We start from the raw sequence: 17,701 nt of genomic DNA, 5'->3' as shown, positions 1-17,701 counted from the left end.
GGTAGGGTGCCCAAGATGAGGAGCATGGCCTCCTTAAATGCCTCAATCTGTTGTGGCAGCACCAATACGCCAGGGAATTCAGGGTGCATCGGACTCCACTGCAGAATCTGCTCCTCTGTAGGGTGCCAGGAGCAAGAACGTGGGACTTCTTTGTTATGTTTTTTTTAACCGGTCATTGACATCCGTTTGTAACATTCCCTGCAAGCCTTAAATCCTGTGGTTTTAGGAGAGGACATGGTTCCCTTGTACACTGGAAATAAATCTGAAGCGAAAGAAGCTTGTCAACTGATGAGAAAAAGAAGGGTCTAGCTCTGGATCGGCATATGGAAGTGCAGAAATGAAGGAACGGATGCCAGCACACTTTGATAGGGCTTCTATGAGGCTCTAGTTGTCAATTTTCGGGATATAGTGGAGTTAACGTGAATCTGCACAACAGTACATACTGGCATGCAGGGTCCCTGCTGAAGAATCTTCTTGATCCAGTCTACCGCCTGGGGATAATCTAAAGGTGAGGAAGCTGCAGTTCAAGGTATCCATGAAAAATTAAGGCCCCGTTTGCCACAAACCCAAAGTGTTAAGAGAAGAATATTATGAAGCTTAACAAGGACCAAGCTTCCTTTCGGCACAGCTGACAAGTGAGAGGGGTAGGGCAATACTTACTATATCAGTAGCATTGAAAACACTATACTTCACGATCTCAACAGAATATTATGCTGCTGGGTTAACCATGTATTTCTTATCTTTAGTTTGTGTTTATGTAGACTATACAGTGCATTGTGAATAGGCTGATCCTAGAACTTTATCAAACAGAGAAGTGCAGATGGTTCTTAACTTCATCAGTCTGCGTCAATGTCAAACAGAAGGTGGCTGCTTTAGGATGTAGAAAGATTAGGTATGGGAATCGTGGTCCATGCACTCAGCCTGCAAAACTTTGCACATAGCTGTCAGAGTTTAAAAGGTGATAGACACTACGGAAACACTAGAGGGGAGAGACTGCTGGAAAGAGCCGATGGGGAGGCACAGAGGAAGTGCGGAAGAGAACATGCAGAGAAGTGGAGGGTTGGAAGATGCCAAGGAAGGACAGATTTAAAAAAGGAGAAAAGGAAGTGAAAAATAAAGGTACTGGAGAACAAGACAAAAGAAGGGTGGAAGGGAGAGAAAGATAAATAAGGGATAGAAGAGGGAAGACCGACGGCCGAAAAAACGAAGACCGAGCAGGAGCCGCAAAGAGAAGACAGAGCAGGAGCATAAGGGGAAAACAAAGAGGAGATCTGGAAGAGAAAACAAAGGATGTACAAGAGGGCAGTGTTATGATGAAACGTAAATTATATGGTGCTAGAGTAGGCAACTATATATCCCAAAGACTGCACCAACTGAAACAAAAAGTGCACTTGGAAAATGTTGAAAAATGGACAACTGTCTCGTCAAGTAAAACAGATATAAAAACAAACACAGGATCTGTAGGCAAAAGTGGAAGATAAGACTGCTACAGATTTAAATTCTCTCTGGTATACTGAAATTAAGAGATGGGGGGGGGGTAAAGAATATGATTTTGTCAATGTGTGAAGCTTACGTTTCTCTGCCATTCAAGCACTGTCCTCATTCTGTCACACAGTGCAAGTTACCCAGAGTAGGAAATGTTAAGACTACAGGTGCAGGGAAGCATGGACACATGGCATACAAGACAACAATGAGGCTTAATAGAAACTGTTCAGTTTTAAGGCATACCTTGGGTTATCAGAGAGACGGAGGTAGCATCGGACTACATGTTTCAGCAATCGGGCAGAAGGTTCCTTTGAGAGCTGCAAGACCATTTTACCCTACCAAGCAAAGGTAAATGTATTACTATACATTCTTCCAAAAAGACTGATCATCAATGCAAAAAAGCAATTCGCTGCTTCACTATATTCAAATTCTCAGCAGCCAATGGACCGATCCTTACCAATATCATGGCGACGTGGGAAAATCTCTCATAGGTCTGACAGATGTAGGCCAGGCCAGTGTCATCAAGGAGGATCTTCTGAAGAATGAAGGTTGCAACCTAACATAAAAAGGAGATTAATGAATGCAGATTCCCTGCACTGTTAAAATCAAACTATAAATGGTCTGTAGATGATCAAAGTATGCACCTTAATTTCTAGATGCGTCTAAGCATATACTAATACTCGCAAAAATGCCAAGGAGTATACAAAAGGTCAGGCACAACACCACACAGCATACAGAGTTTCAGCACTTTAGAATCACTACCATGCCCTGCAGAGAAGGCAGAAGAAAGGTATGCTGCTAGAGTTTAAGGTGATGTATGCTGCCAACACACAGGGCGTAATAAAACATGGTTGAGCAGTTTATGGAACGCAGCTAAAACTTAAGCAGGGGCACAGCACAAGTCAAGGCATAATGGTAGAGGGACAAGAATGGTGTGCCGTCAGAGCTTCAAAAAAAGCAAGGTACCGTTTCTTACTAACTATGTCCTGAAGAATCGCACAACGTAGAAAAGTCCACATTTTTGGCAAACGCCGACGTGTTTTGGATTTTAAAACTGTCACAGACCTGTAATGTGATTTGGAATGAAGAAAGTGGCCTATCTTGCAGCCTGTGTGGGGTGGGACTGTTCGCTTAGCATGAAAATTCACTTTTTCAATGTGGTCTTCAGGATCAGGCAGATGTACTGCGATAGTACTCTGCTTTTATTTCCCAAGACAACCCAGATTAACAGGCTGGGTGTTTATGTGCTTCTTGACTGCTAAGTATGATCACCCATACTCACTGATCAGTAAAATCAGGAGCAAACATCTGGAGACACAGACACACCATGTGTTATTACTCTTATGCACTATTGTGCTACTGTTAGAGTCTAGACCTATTTGCCTGACACGTAACAATTTATTTCTCCCGATTTCGGACTATACACTTAAAAAGTTATGGCCATTGTGATAATGTTAAGCACACAATACAGTTTACCTATGAATGGCCAGGTAAAGACAAGAGCACAGAAAGTAAGAACAGCAATAAAGTACCGTCTTGGAAAGTTCGCTTCCTGACTCCATGATACGAAGGCAGAGTGGAATGATTTCTGTGGTCAGGAGAAAGTTGATGACTTCTTGCTCATCAGTTTTTACCAGCGCCCCTATAAAACCAAGCAATTTCACAATCATTCAAACTTTATTGGAAATGATATACAAACCAAAATATCCACAAGAAAATTGATGGGTAAACTGAGTTGAAACCCAGGCAAAAAAAAAAGCATAGCAGCAAATAAATATGGATTTGTTACACTACATAAAACTAGTATTCCACGCCCTACACAAGCCAAAGTGCTTCTTGTCAAACAAGCTATAAGGGTATGGCCACTGAACAGGAAAAGTAGTAAATACTAATTTATTCAGAAGGCATGGACCTGCAAAGAATAATCAAACCTTGAAAATATGTTATAGTAGCAATACAGACTCCTTGTGGAAAAGAGTTAACATGCACCAGTACAGCCCACAGCAGTGTTTTGCACACAATACCACAGAGAACAGGAGCACAAACACCATGCAAACTGAGCATACTTGCACACACAGAAAGGATGTATCTGCAGAAAAATGTGATATTTGATGGAGGTGTTAGTGATCCTCAAGGGCTAGCTCATGAAGTTAGTTAGCAGATGCACACAGCACTTGTGGCCTCATTAACCACAACCTGCATGATCTGACAAATATCCTAGACGCCTGTTTACATATCTATCATCCAGAATGCTAAACACAGGTCTGTGTGTATCAGGAGACAAAAAGTTACAAATTGATGCAAAATGCAGATTTTAATTACACATCAAGATTTCCTCTTGAATTTGCATGTCTGAGTTGATCTTTGCTGCAGTTCCAGAGGCACTCTTGTCTACAGACTAAGTACATTCAGCTCTTCCTGCTCTGCCAAAAAGTCAAGTCAATATTCATTTAAAATTTATAAGCGAGTTACAAGATAGAAAGTGATGGGACTCCCCGTCTCCTTATTCACTGTTTGATGGGAACGAAAAACGTAGAAATGTGTCCCCAATTGTCTATTCTTATCAGCAATCTGCAACTTATTGTGTTACAAAAAGAGAGCACGTGCCCAACCCAAAAAAAAAAAAAAACCATTTAAAAAAAAAAAAAAATCGCAGCTTGCCTCAGTTTACAGTCAGAGTGCCAAAGTCATACATGTCAAACTAGTGGCCCTTCCTAGAGTCCTTGCAGGCATCAATTCCGACAGGTCCTTTGCTCTTGAGGGAAGTCTTTTCAGGTGCCATTTGTTTCTCCAGACTACTGCGTTTGTGTTCCCCACATGCTGCTTCATAGCAGATACTCTCTGGGTTCTCAGGTGTTGCATTTAGCAGCAAAATGTCCATTCCATATTGGGCACCTCCAGGGGCACACGTTCTTGTAGTATTTGTTCCGAGCATAGTACTGCCTCCTAGATAAACTGTATGGCATTGACCAATTTCAAAGACTGACCAACTTTCCGACATGGCATGCAGGGCCCAACGTTTTAGTATTGATGTACCAACTGTCTGCTAGCCATAAATCAGCATAAACATTCAAAACACCTGGCAATCCCTTGGAAGGAATGAAATGACATATCTCCAGTCAGCTCTGACTGTAAGAATTCCAAACTCCACAAAAAGGTCTGAATTTCGTATTGATCTATGAAAAACAAGCAGGCAGTTGGGAACGGCTGATTGGGGGGGGCTCTTCTGTTCCATCTTATATTTGCTCTTTTCCTCGTGACCAAATCACGTGGTGGGGAGAAAAAAAAAATCTACAGACAGTGCTAGATTGTGGGACATAGTGGAGCCCTAGTTAATAATGTATTGGAAATTCGTATTAGACACGTACATTGTCAATGCCCACAAAATGGTTTCATATGGACTCCTTGCTATAGTCCCAAAACAAAACGTCAATTGAATGTGACACATTTTGCACCTGTAGTCAAATCTGGCACACCAACACTAGAATTCCCCTTACACCTCCTAATATACTGCCTACAGTTTAACTTCAGGTTCCCTCACGGTCTTTCCTCGCTGACCCACCACACACATGGTCTGCTACAGACTGAACAAGCCAATACATAGATGCTGCTGGTTATCGAGACAGACCAGATGCATACTCCCACTGATGACATGGTCATCAGCTCTTCCTCCTGCCTCTAACCCTTCTTCTGACTCACTCTTATGAAAGCACTTCAAGCAGCCGAAAGGCTGAATATAGAGCTTTCTAAAAATAAATAAATGGTTATGGTCACATTTACAGGCCAGGAAGGTATCCTAGGTACAAAGAACTTTATTTACCACAAATTGAGATCACAGACCGAGTAAATACTTATCTGTCACTGTATACGTTTCTCAATAATACTGCAGTCATAACACAAATTATATTTATCCAAGTTTCATCATGTGCTTCTAAATCAATACTAAACCACATCAAGAGACTATGGGTAAACCATAAGTGATCATTTGGCATGAAAGTATGAATTAAAATGCATATTGCATACAAGTTTGATGTCTGTAAGCAGGATACATAGGAAAATGCATTAGAAAATTAAGATGAAGTGTCTTTGCAAGAGAGGCAGGAATACATTCTGCTCCTCCACCCATTTTTTTTAGGACACTGTCAAAGAGTTGATAAAAGCTTTCCTTATTATACCAAAGGGATGAAGGTCTATGCACAGGATAAGACTAATTGTGGGCATATTTAGTTTACTGGTCACACTGTACAGCATTCCGCTGCTTTTTGGGTAGGTTAGTGCTACAGAAATACCATGTACAGAGTTCTTGAGGGGGAACTCCATGTCATTGTAGCAGGTTTTTTTTCTCCATTCCAATTCCCCCACGAAGATGACTACGCTTACATCAAATGCACAAAAGGTGATGAGAGGAATCCTTGCAACAAGTCGATCTACTTGCCAACTGATGAGCCGCAATATAGGCAAGAACGGTCTTGGGTTGAATGTGTTTCGGTTCAGAGAGGGCCTGGCAGTTCGGGTTAGACTGTTCCTATTGAACCAATGTCAAGACTGATTTGCATTTGGATGGCTCCAAATTAAGGTGGCATGGTGGGCAAAAGAACGATGGGTCGGAAAGCTACCCCAAGTAATTGCCAGTGGTTAGATTTATTCTAAGCATTCCTCCCATCACCTATTTTGTATTGATGTGGAATACATTGAAGCCCTGGCATCACTCTCTCCTTTTAACACTAATATTTTTCCCCAGAGTAGAAAATTATAATTGTTCTTGCAGTATGAAATCAATGTTACCGTCATGTATGCAGTTAAGCCAGCACCCGAGGGTTCTTATTTTTACAGCATTCAGTGTTCCTGCTTTCATGCAGAGAGGCTCGAATCCACATGGAGAAGCTACTATCCACCCACAGGCCCATTTGTATAGTGAGAGTCACTGCTGTGTTCAAGCAATGTTGCTTATATAAATATATGCAGGACATTTAAGTTGGGATTCAATATTGCAGAGGTACTTTTCTGCTGACTGGCCTTCATTTTGGGTAGTTGGAAATGCTGCTCTGTGGCAAAAAGTGTAGTTCAATACAACAGGCATCAAGTGATTTTGAACTGTGAGCTTCAGTAATAGCTCTGAGAGATCAAGTATTGCAAGTGGATCTCTTTTCAGTTGTTGCATGCCAAGGGATTGTTGAAGTCAAGGTGATCCTGGCAAAGAAAGGATTACTAATCATCTTACACAAGGCAAAAAAGTAAGAGTTACGCACCCGCCTAAATGTAGAAGCCATGCCAATGTGGTACTAGTGTTGCATCAAACTCCTCGTATATTAAATCCAAGGAATTATGGTTTTTAGAACAAGATAAGGGAGAACCATCTTAATGAAAACCTGGAGTTCTTAAATATAAGAAAATGTAGCCTCTAGAGGACTCAATTTTGTATGTTCAAATCACTTCTAACCATTTTGAGATCTTAATTGATGTGTATAAGAATGGTTTTGTAGATTATTCCGAAACACTATCACAAAAGCGATTAGCACATTACCCTAGGTAAAAACGAACAGTAATCTATATGAAATTAAATCAATTAAGGGAATGCCAATAGTAATACTTATTCTCCCGAAGTAGAGAGAGATTTTTATCGTAGAACCATATAAATCTATTCTGGAGATTAATCGGTCCACTGCAATCATTTTTGTTCGTCAGTATAGGTAGCAACCGGAGAGCCTGGTGTTTTAAGAAAATTGACCTAATCGTGCTCCTTTAATAATTTATCTCACAATATTGCTTTGGATTTGGCTATTTTTTTTTATAATAGTAACAACTTATTTCCTTTTGATTAAAAACGCAATTTTCTCAAAGCAATGTGTGTTGGGGTTACAGCAGAAAGCAGTAATTTCCCTACATTTTTTGGTCACTACCAAATGCTTGAAAATAAAAGGAAATTCAAACATTAGTGAAACATACTTAAAGATCGCATACAGGCAAAATCAGTCACAACCTTGTTTGGGAAGTATGTAGTTCAATGTTTTAAAATAGTCTGAAACCAATATATGAGACTGTATAATTTTAATGCATCACAAACAATAAATGCAGAACAAAAAGGCATTGAAGCTGCCTCAACACTTCATGTATCTGCATAAGTAGGACAGTCAAATTATGAAGATTTAAATAGAGAAGTTAAAAATGACTTAAAACCAATGCGGGCAGGAACATGCTTAAAAATATTTGAAGCCGCTATTAACAGACAGCAATTGTTTGCCTGCTTTGTGGAATTCTGCACTGCCTCTGATACAGCAGACTGTTCCCCCTCTCGGTTACAAGCCAGTCTATTTGCTGACATCCACGACTTACTCTCCATAGTTCAACCTTGGCTGGTCAAGCAGAGCCCCAGAGGGCAATAGTCTGCAAATATTATTCAATCTGCTTAACGCTGTTTTCTTGTACATCTGCTGTTCAGTGTTTGTCTGTGTGACCTTCCTGCTGAAGTCCATGGGATTTTCCCCTAAAATTCTAAATAGACCCATCACGTTTTTATTTGCGCTGATGGCCTTGTAGTTGTTGATAAGACACTAGAGTCAGATGTTCGAAAAACTTATTTCTTACTCTTGGTCTTTTGTTGCTGAAAACTAGAAGTATTTAAAAGGCTTAGTTTACATGTAATATTTTCTGAGAAAGCATAGAGCAATGGTCGTCAGAAGCATCATATTAAGTTTGAAGGCTCTAGCTTGGATTAGCTGGGCATACTGTGGCTACATGGTTAGGCCATTCAGCAGGGGAAAGGTCGCCCCACATGCTTTTCATATTGCATCAGCATTTATATTTGACTCAACCAGTGATTTTAAAAATACAGTAAGCATGAGCTTGAACTCTGCACATTTGCTACTCAAGTATTTTGAGTGAGAGGCTGTGCTTCACTCTAGGCCTCCCTGTGAACTCAGGGGATGGTGTGGCAAATTTAGTCAGGAGATTATATAAGGGACAGAAAATCAGTCTCCAGTCAAGGTACTGGTTTGATTGAGGTGAATGCTAGTCTCCTTAAAAAGATTTCATTTCTCAACTCAGTTTGAATCAATCATATGTAGACTGAGACTAAGTCACTTTCTGCCTTTTGATTTAAATGGTCACTAATAATCAGTGAGCAGCTATTACTTTTAATGACAGAAGGTATATACGAAGACACTATCTGATAAGCAAGGTGGGCCTCCACCAAACTGATGTTCTGATTCCGCTCTCAATACGAGAGAGTTTACCGTGACTTGGGGCATTCACACATCCTTCTGCTGCAATATATTTGTCTGAACAGGACTTCACGAATGCACAGGATCACACAAATAGTTCAAGTCCCCAACTCATCCCTGACTGCCCCTGCCGGCTTACCCTAATGATCCCACTCCCCAGTCTACGCTCTCTCATAGCTCTACTGAGCACCCATTACGGTTAGTTCTCCTTATTGCCCCCAGTGGCCACTGCTAGGTCTCCTGCTCACCTTCCCATGCTCCTTCAGAACTGCCCTCAGTTTCCACCTCCCCTTGTCTGAGACCTTGGCCCTTCCCCCTGTGGTACTGCCCCATTCTGCTTCTGTCCCTTTTGGTTGCTCTCTATGCTCTCATTCTGGACCATGCTTCAGCAGAGTTCCCCCAGGACCTCCCTGTCAGTGCCCCAGAGTTCTGTCTGTTCTGCCCCCTTCTGCCTTAACTTTTTCTTTCGGTCTCTCCCTGCACCAAACTTCCTACCAATGCTCATAACAAAGATCCCTTGGTTTGGGCCTCCTTTTCTTCTCCCCTAATCTGCCTTATTCCCTAATCCAGACAGTTCTGTGATTGCCTTGGCCTCCTGGGGTTTGCCACCAGTTTCACGTGAGGACGACCCCCAACTGCACTTTTCCATGATCCCTGCTCAACATGTTAGCAATACACAACCTGCAACACCTACTTCTAGGAAAGACTGTTTTCTTCTGAATTACCAACAAATTGCCATCAGCCGGCTCATTACGCCTATTTAAAGTAGCATGGAGTGCTAGCCTGCCCATCAGCAACTTTTATGAGTAAATTATTCCCAAAACTGTATAATCCATTTCGGATTGCATCAAGAGCCGACTGGAAGAACCAGAGTCAAATATACACACATACACAAGCTAGTGATACACTGATGTTTGTTGATCAGAGGACATCTGATCAATGGGACACTGTGGCAAAAGAAGTTACAGCGTCAGAGCCCAGGGCTACGCCCCTGTTTGGCTCTGAAGAGGGCATATGGCCAGAAATTTAGCAATTTTGCCACTCACTCTTATTTAAACTTCTACCACAGCTTCCTATGATCAAAAGACACTCCTTCAAAATCTCACACCAGATTTCAACAAATTTAAATATCTGTTATCAACTATCCAAAACAAGATATGTGAAAGTAAAACAGATGTATACTCGGCACTGCTACCAAAGTGAATTCACTAATGAGTCATGTTCTGTCTTGTACTCATACAGCATGTCAAATTTGCTTCTTATTGCTATAAACTAAATGAAAAGAGTACAGATCTAGGAGCTGGCACGGAGGTAGAAAGTTGGATGCTGTAACCAAGAAGGTCGCCACAAGGCTAGATAACTTCATTGCAAGGTACCAATGAAGCCTTCGTATTCTTGACGCAAAGGGAGAACCTAAAGTGCTGCCTATCCATGGTGCATACAACCCGTGGTAACCTCAGCACTTCGTTGAAGGCACCTAGAGGTCACAAAAAGAAAACAATGACCTACGACAAAGTTTCTTAATCCTGGGAAAGACTGCCCAGCTTTCTTTTGCAGTACTCTGGTCCTCAGGTCAGGATTCTAGACACCAGGTCACACCAGCCAGGGCTCTCTCAGAGTCTAGGCCCAAGCGGTCAGATGGGTGAAGCTCAGAAGGCCAAGCACTCACCCCTCTGAGAGCATCGCGAGTCCCTGGGGGCCGCGCAGGAGTCAAGAGTCTTTCAGTCTTCTTTTTCAGCAATGAGACAGAAGCTTGTTTCCACCTCCTGTCCCTCAAGGTCCAGAAATGTGCATTAGGCAGCAACTGGAGAATTCTTAATCCAACAAACCTGGCACCTCCGTCATGGAAAACCCTCCTCCTTTTGCAGCACTTCCTTTCCACAACTTCCTTTCCCTGTTCGGAATTTGGGCCAGAACCACTGACTTTTACACTCCTTTCCTTCATTAAGTCAAATTACTACTTTGATACAGAAGACAATATTCAATTTTCTTTTAGGGCACATCTACACTGAGTGATGTTGAATAAACTATTTAGAGTGAAGGAGATCGTGAGAAAGCTTTAAAGAAGGAAAATGAGAGAGGAAGAGAATAAGTGCGAGTTTAAGCAAGTGACTAAATGAGTAAAAACATGCCCGTAAGCAAGACAGAGTGATTAAGTCAGGCCCGAAGCGAGATATACTGTGGGGATGATAGGATGAGTGAGTATGACTAGTGGAATAAGTGAGTGAAAGTGAATGTGAGCCAGTGAGAGCGAGACTAACTGGATGCCAGTGATAGTGAGCATGAAAGATTAAGTGCGGGAGAGGAACAGAAATAAATTGAATTGGAAAGATAGAGAGGAATGGAAGGCTGATTTGGATGGGAGGAACAGGAAAAGAGATGAGGGAAAAGGAATAGCGGGAAATGTGAATTTGAGAGGTAAATGGAGTTCTGGCATTCCTGTGGCCCAGTAAAGATTTGACGGGCCTCTCTACACAGACTGTAGTAACAGCAGTCTGGATATCTTTTTACTCTGTTCTCTAGACTTCTAATAATTCTATGGACATACCTTACAGCCACATTCTCTCTGGTGGACATATTGTCTGGCATGGTAAATTAGATGGCAATTCTTTCTGATGTGAGCGGATGAACACAGATGCTATTTTTACTGGCAAGTAAGCGCTAACATTCAGCAGCTGTTGTGTGTCATTTCTTCAGATAGGTATGATTTTACCTGTGGCGCAAACGTGATCTGCCGTGCATCTGTGAAACATATGGTCATCACTTACTATGTTTGAGGCATACACTGCTGACGTGCACAGAACGGTACAAAAGGGGGTGGTGATGGACGGAGCATCAGAACCAATCAAACACTCACACCCAGTCAATAGATCTGGGTTTGATCCATCACCGTTCTTTAGCCCACTCTGTCACCCCAGTTCAGACATGGCCATATGCAAATCAGTCTGACCCTGTGCCTCATGGGAACAGTCCAGCCCGACCTGCCAAGCCATGCCTTCCCTGGACCGGAAACAAGCTTCCTAGGACCGGTTTCTGGCATTTCAGCCGTCTTCAGCCAGGCTTGCTTGAATCCAGTGGCAAAGTGAGCAAGGGACTCACGTCTGAGCATACCCTGCCAACTTATGGCGAACAAAGCGGTACAAAAGGGGGTGGTGATGGACGGAGCATCAGAACCAATCAAACACTCACACCCAGTCAATAGATCTGGGTTTGATCCATCACCGTTCTTTAGCCCACTCTGTCACCCCAGTTCAGACATGGCCATATGCAAATCAGTCTGACCCTGTGCCTCATGGGAACAGTCCAGCCCGACCTGCCAAGCCATGCCTTCCCTGGACCGGAAACAAGCTTCCTAGGACCGGTTTCTGGCATTTCAGCCGTCTTCAGCCAGGCTTGCTTGAATCCAGTGGCAAAGTGAGCAAGGGACTCACGTCTGAGCATACCCTGCCAACTTATGGCGAACAAAGCGGTACAAAAGGGGGTGGTGATGGACGGAGCATCAGAACCAATCAAACACTCACACCCAGTCAATAGATCTGGGTTTGATCCATCACCGTTCTTTAGCCCACTCTGTCACCCCAGTTCAGACATGGCCATATGCAAATCAGTCTGACCCTGTGCCTCATGGGAACAGTCCAGCCCGAACTGCCAAGCCAAGCCATGCCTTCCCTGGACCGGAAACAAGCTTCCTAGGACCGGTTTCTGGCATTTCAGCCGTCTTCAGCCAGGCTTGCTTGAATCCAGTGGCAAAGTGAGCAAGGGACTCACGTCTGAGCATACCCTGCCAACTTATGGCGAACAAAGCGGTACAAAAGGGGGTGGTGATGGACGGAGCATCAGAACCAAGAACGGTGATGGATCAAACTCAGATCTGTTGACTGGGTGTGAGTGTTTGATTGGTTCTGGTGCTCCGTCCATCACCACCCCCTTTTGTACCGCTTTGTTCGCCATAAGTTGGCAGGGTATGCTCAGACGTGAGTCCCTTGCTCACTTTGCCACTGGATTCAAGCAAGCCTGGCTGAAGACGGCTGAAATGCCAGAAACCGGTCCTAGGAAGCTTGTTTCCGGTCCAGGGAAGGCATGGCTTGGCAGTTCGGGCTGGACTGTTCCCATGAGGCACAGGGTCAGACTGATTTGCATATGGCCATGTCTGAACTGGGGTGGCAGAGTGGGCTAAAGAACGGTGATGGATCAAACTCAGATCTGTTGACTGGGTGTGAGTGTTTGATTGGTTCTGATGCTCCGTCCATCACCACCCCCTTTTGTACCGCTTTGTTCGCCATAAGTTGGCAGGGTATGCTCAGACGTGAGTCCCTTGCTCACTTTGCCACTGGATTCAAGCAAGCCTGGCTGAAGACGGCTGAAATGCCAGAAACCGGTCCTAGGAAGCTTGTTTCCGGTCCAGGGAAGGCATGGCTTGGCAGTTCGGGCTGGACTGTTCCCATGAGGCACAGGGTCAGACTGATTTGCATATGGCCATGTCTGAACTGGGGTGGCAGAGTGGGCTAAAGAACGGTGATGGATCAAACTCAGATCTGTTGACTGGGTGTGAGTGTTTGATTGGTTCTGATGCTCCGTCCATCACCACCCCCTTTTGTACCGCTTTGTTCGCCATAAGTTGGCAGGGTATGCTCAGACGTGAGTCCCTTGCTCACTTTGCCACTGGATTCAAGCAAGCCTGGCTGAAGACGGCTGAAATGCCAGAAACCGGTCCTAGGAAGCTTGTTTCCGGTCCAGGGAAGGCATGGCTTGGCAGTTCGGGCTGGACTGTTCCCATGAGGCACAGGGTCAGACTGATTTGCATATGGCCATGTCTGAACTGGGGTGGCAGAGTGGGCTAAAGAACGGTGATGGATCAAACTCAGATCTGTTGACTGGGTGTGAGTGTTTGATTGGTTCTGATGCTCCGTCCATCACCACCCCCTTTTGTACCGCTTTGTTCGCCATAAGTTGGCAGGGTATGCTCAGACGTGAGTCCCTTGCTCACTTTGCCACTGGATTCAAGCAAGCCTGGCTGAAGACGGCTGAAATGCCAGAAACCGGTCCTAGGAAGCTTGTTTCCGGTCCAGGGAAGGCATGGCTTGGCAGTTCGGGCTGGACTGTTCCCATGAGGCACAGGGTCAGACTGATTTGCATATGGCCATGTCTGAACTGGGGTGGCAGAGTGGGCTAAAGAACGGTGATGGATCAAACTCAGATCTGTTGACTGGGTGTGAGTGTTTGATTGGTTCTGATGCTCCGTCCATCACCACCCCCTTTTGTACCGCTTTGTTCGCCATAAGTTGGCAGGGTATGCTCAGACGTGAGTCCCTTGCTCACTTTGCCACTGGATTCAAGCAAGCCTGGCTGAAGACGGCTGAAATGCCAGAAACCGGTCCTAGGAAGCTTGTTTCCGGTCCAGGGAAGGCATGGCTTGGCAGTTCGGGCTGGACTGTTCCCATGAGGCACAGGGTCAGACTGATTTGCATATGGCCATGTCTGAACTGGGGTGGCAGAGTGGGCTAAAGAACGGTGATGGATCAAACTCAGATCTGTTGACTGGGTGTGAGTGTTTGATTGGTTCTGATGCTCCGTCCATCACCACCCCCTTTTGTACCGCTTTGTTCGCCATAAGTTGGCAGGGTATGCTCAGACGTGAGTCCCTTGCTCACTTTGCCACTGGATTCAAGCAAGCCTGGTTGAAGACGGCTGAAATGCCAGAAACCGGTCCTAGGAAGCTTGTTTCCGGTCCAGGGAAGGCATGGCTTGGCAGTTCGGGCTGGACTGTTCCCATGAGGCACAGGGTCAGACTGATTTGCATATGGCCATGTCTGAACTGGGGTGGCAGAGTGGGCTAAAGAACGGTGATGGATCAAACTCAGATCTGTTGACTGGGTGTGAGTGTTTGATTGGTTCTGATGCTCCGTCCATCACCACCCCCTTTTGTACCGCTTTGTTCGCCATAAGTTGGCAGGGTATGCTCAGACGTGAGTCCCTTGCTCACTTTGCCACTGGATTCAAGCAAGCCTGGCTGAAGACGGCTGAAATGCCAGAAACCGGTCCTAGGAAGCTTGTTTCCGGTCCAGGGAAGGCATGGCTTGGCAGTTCGGGCTGGACTGTTCCCATGAGGCACAGGGTCAGACTGATTTGCATATGGCCATGTCTGAACTGGGGTGGCAGAGTGGGCTAAAGAACGGTGATGGATCAAACTCAGATCTGTTGACTGGGTGTGAGTGTTTGATTGGTTCTGATGCTCCGTCCATCACCACCCCCTTTTGTACCGCTTTGTTCGCCATAAGTTGGCAGGGTATGCTCAGACGTGAGTCCCTTGCTCACTTTGCCACTGGATTCAAGCAAGCCTGGCTGAAGACGGCTGAAATGCCAGAAACCGGTCCTAGGAAGCTTGTTTCCGGTCCAGGGAAGGCATGGCTTGGCAGTTCGGGCTGGACTGTTCCCATGAGGCACAGGGTCAGACTGATTTGCATATGGCCATGTCTGAACTGGGGTGGCAGAGTGGGCTAAAGAACGGTGATGGATCAAACTCAGATCTGTTGACTGGGTGTGAGTGTTTGATTGGTTCTGATGCTCCGTCCATCACCACCCCCTTTTGTACCGCTTTGTTCGCCATAAGTTGGCAGGGTATGCTCAGACGTGAGTCCCTTGCTCACTTTGCCACTGGATTCAAGCAAGCCTGGCTGAAGACGGCTGAAATGCCAGAAACCGGTCCTAGGAAGCTTGTTTCCGGTCCAGGGAAGGCATGGCTTGGCAGTTCGGGCTGGACTGTTCCCATGAGGCACAGGGTCAGACTGATTTGCATATGGCCATGTCTGAACTGGGGTGGCAGAGTGGGCTAAAGAACGGTGATGGATCAAACTCAGATCTGTTGACTGGGTGTGAGTGTTTGATTGGTTCTGATGCTCCGTCCATCACCACCCCCTTTTGTACCGCTTTGTTCGCCATAAGTTGGCAGGGTATGCTCAGACGTGAGTCCCTTGCTCACTTTGCCACTGGATTCAAGCAAGCCTGGCTGAAGACGGCTGAAATGCCAGAAACCGGTCCTAGGAAGCTTGTTTCCGGTCCAGGGAAGGCATGGCTTGGCAGTTCGGGCTGGACTGTTCCCATGAGGCACAGGGTCAGACTGATTTGCATATGGCCATGTCTGAACTGGGGTGGCAGAGTGGGCTAAAGAACGGTGATGGATCAAACTCAGATCTGTTGACTGGGTGTGAGTGTTTGATTGGTTCTGATGCTCCGTCCATCACCACCCCCTTTTGTACCGCTTTGTTCGCCATAAGTTGGCAGGGTATGCTCAGACGTGAGTCCCTTGCTCACTTTGCCACTGGATTCAAGCAAGCCTGGCTGAAGACGGCTGAAATGCCAGAAACCGGTCCTAGGAAGCTTGTTTCCGGTCCAGGGAAGGCATGGCTTGGCAGTTCGGGCTGGACTGTTCCCATGAGGCACAGGGTCAGACTGATTTGCATATGGCCATGTCTGAACTGGGGTGGCAGAGTGGGCTAAAGAACGGTGATGGATCAAACTCAGATCTGTTGACTGGGTGTGAGTGTTTGATTGGTTCTGATGCTCCGTCCATCACCACCCCCTTTTGTACCGACGTGCACAGAACAACACCGGAATACCAGATTGCATGTAAATGACAAAATACATTGTACTGCTGCAGAGAATTAATACTGTAGACGAGAAAAGCCTAAAGAAATGAGCTTTGTTTCAGAACAGTTTTGAAAAGCTACATCTTTAGTCCATTTAGTAGGAAACAATGCGTTAAATGAACCTATTAAAAAATGTTAAATGAATTGTGAAGGATTCCTTTTCAGTCTAATAGTAGGAGTATGTGTCTTTGTATCACTCAATTGCTCACACAATCAAAAACAGGTGCACAGAAACAAGTCCGTGCCACACAAGAAAAATAATTAGAGCGAATACTTGTTAAATTGCCTGTGGTGGGGGCAAACTGATTTACCTAGGTCAATTGGTAAAGCTGCTGTTACAAGAAAGTATACAGTGAAAATTACTGAAAGAAAATGCCCTGGCACAACTCTTCTGTTAGTGTAGTTGCTGGTGGTTTGTAATTTGCTGTTACTTACCAATTACTCCAAGGCTAGTTAGCCGCAGGTATTCAAAAGGCCGGGTCTTACTGACGGTGTGCAAGAATGGATACAAGAAAAGAGGGATGTGGGCAGCAAGAAACGCTGATCTAAAAGGAAAAGACAGGAGTAATGTAGTAATGTGCCAAGAGTGAAAACAAAATTAAAAGACATTTCAATCACAAACCATGGAGGGCATAGTCCTACTATGGTAGTTACAGCAATTGTTCCTTTCTGTTGTGTACACAGGGACAAAAGTGGTGGATAGCTGCGCAAGCCCACAGGCATCAATAAATATACTGCATGGCTGTTTCCTAAGTGGGTGTCTTGACCAACAAGCACCTAAATCTAGTTAACTTGACTAAATGCTTGCAAGGAGTCTAAACATGAATGTCTCAGACGTCACTCAAACTAAATTCCAACAAAACGGAGGTTTTGGTAGTAACATTGAGAAACAGCAAGTTAAACTGTTGCCTCCAACCCTAGAAGAGGCTCCATACCCTGGCAAGGGACAGGCTCCATGCCCAGGAATAAAAGTTACATCCCTAGGAGTCTGTCTGGAAAAAGACCGCTCTGTTAAAGCCTAGTTTAATACAATCTTTTCAGCAAGTTTGCTAAGAATTCTGGGAAACGCCCTTCCCTTGGTGCCAAGTCGTTCTAGTTTATTGTAACCTTCTCTGTCTAGAATGACATGAAATCTTCTTAGCTTAGCTAAAATGCAGAAGATTCATAACTTTGCAGTATGGAAAGCAAGCCAACTGTGAGAATTTCACCAGTGAAGGTGAGCAACAACTTACCTTCACTGACTCCCAGTCACAAAGACTCTTTCAAGACATTCTGACTTAAATATAAGGTTTTCTATAAAGCCAACACATCTACTCTTTATTCTGTCGATTATTCCTCTCTGCAAGAATT

General features: G+C 44.6%; 1 protein-coding gene across 1 annotated transcript in view; it reads right to left on the bottom strand.

Moving 5' to 3' along the window:
* The window catches only part of CNOT9 (CCR4-NOT transcription complex subunit 9), a 125,417-nt gene that overhangs the window by 18,166 nt on the left and 89,550 nt on the right, over positions 1 to 17,701 (bottom strand). Inside the window, exons 4-7 of the mRNA XM_085650038.1 lie at positions 16,787 to 16,896; positions 3,018 to 3,127; positions 1,943 to 2,041; positions 1,729 to 1,820 (exon numbers count right to left, since the gene is read on the bottom strand). Of these exons, the coding sequence (XP_085506164.1) occupies positions 1,729 to 1,820; positions 1,943 to 2,041; positions 3,018 to 3,127; positions 16,787 to 16,896 (411 nt within the window). The remainder of the gene's footprint in view (positions 1 to 1,728; positions 1,821 to 1,942; positions 2,042 to 3,017; positions 3,128 to 16,786; positions 16,897 to 17,701) is intronic.

This window comes from Triturus cristatus, chromosome 3_2 (assembly GCF_964204655.1).
Source record: "Triturus cristatus chromosome 3_2, aTriCri1.1, whole genome shotgun sequence".
Lineage (NCBI taxonomy): Eukaryota > Metazoa > Chordata > Amphibia > Caudata > Salamandridae > Triturus > Triturus cristatus.
Note: the sequence above shows the minus strand (reverse complement) of the source record. Positions and strands in the feature narration are given on the sequence as shown.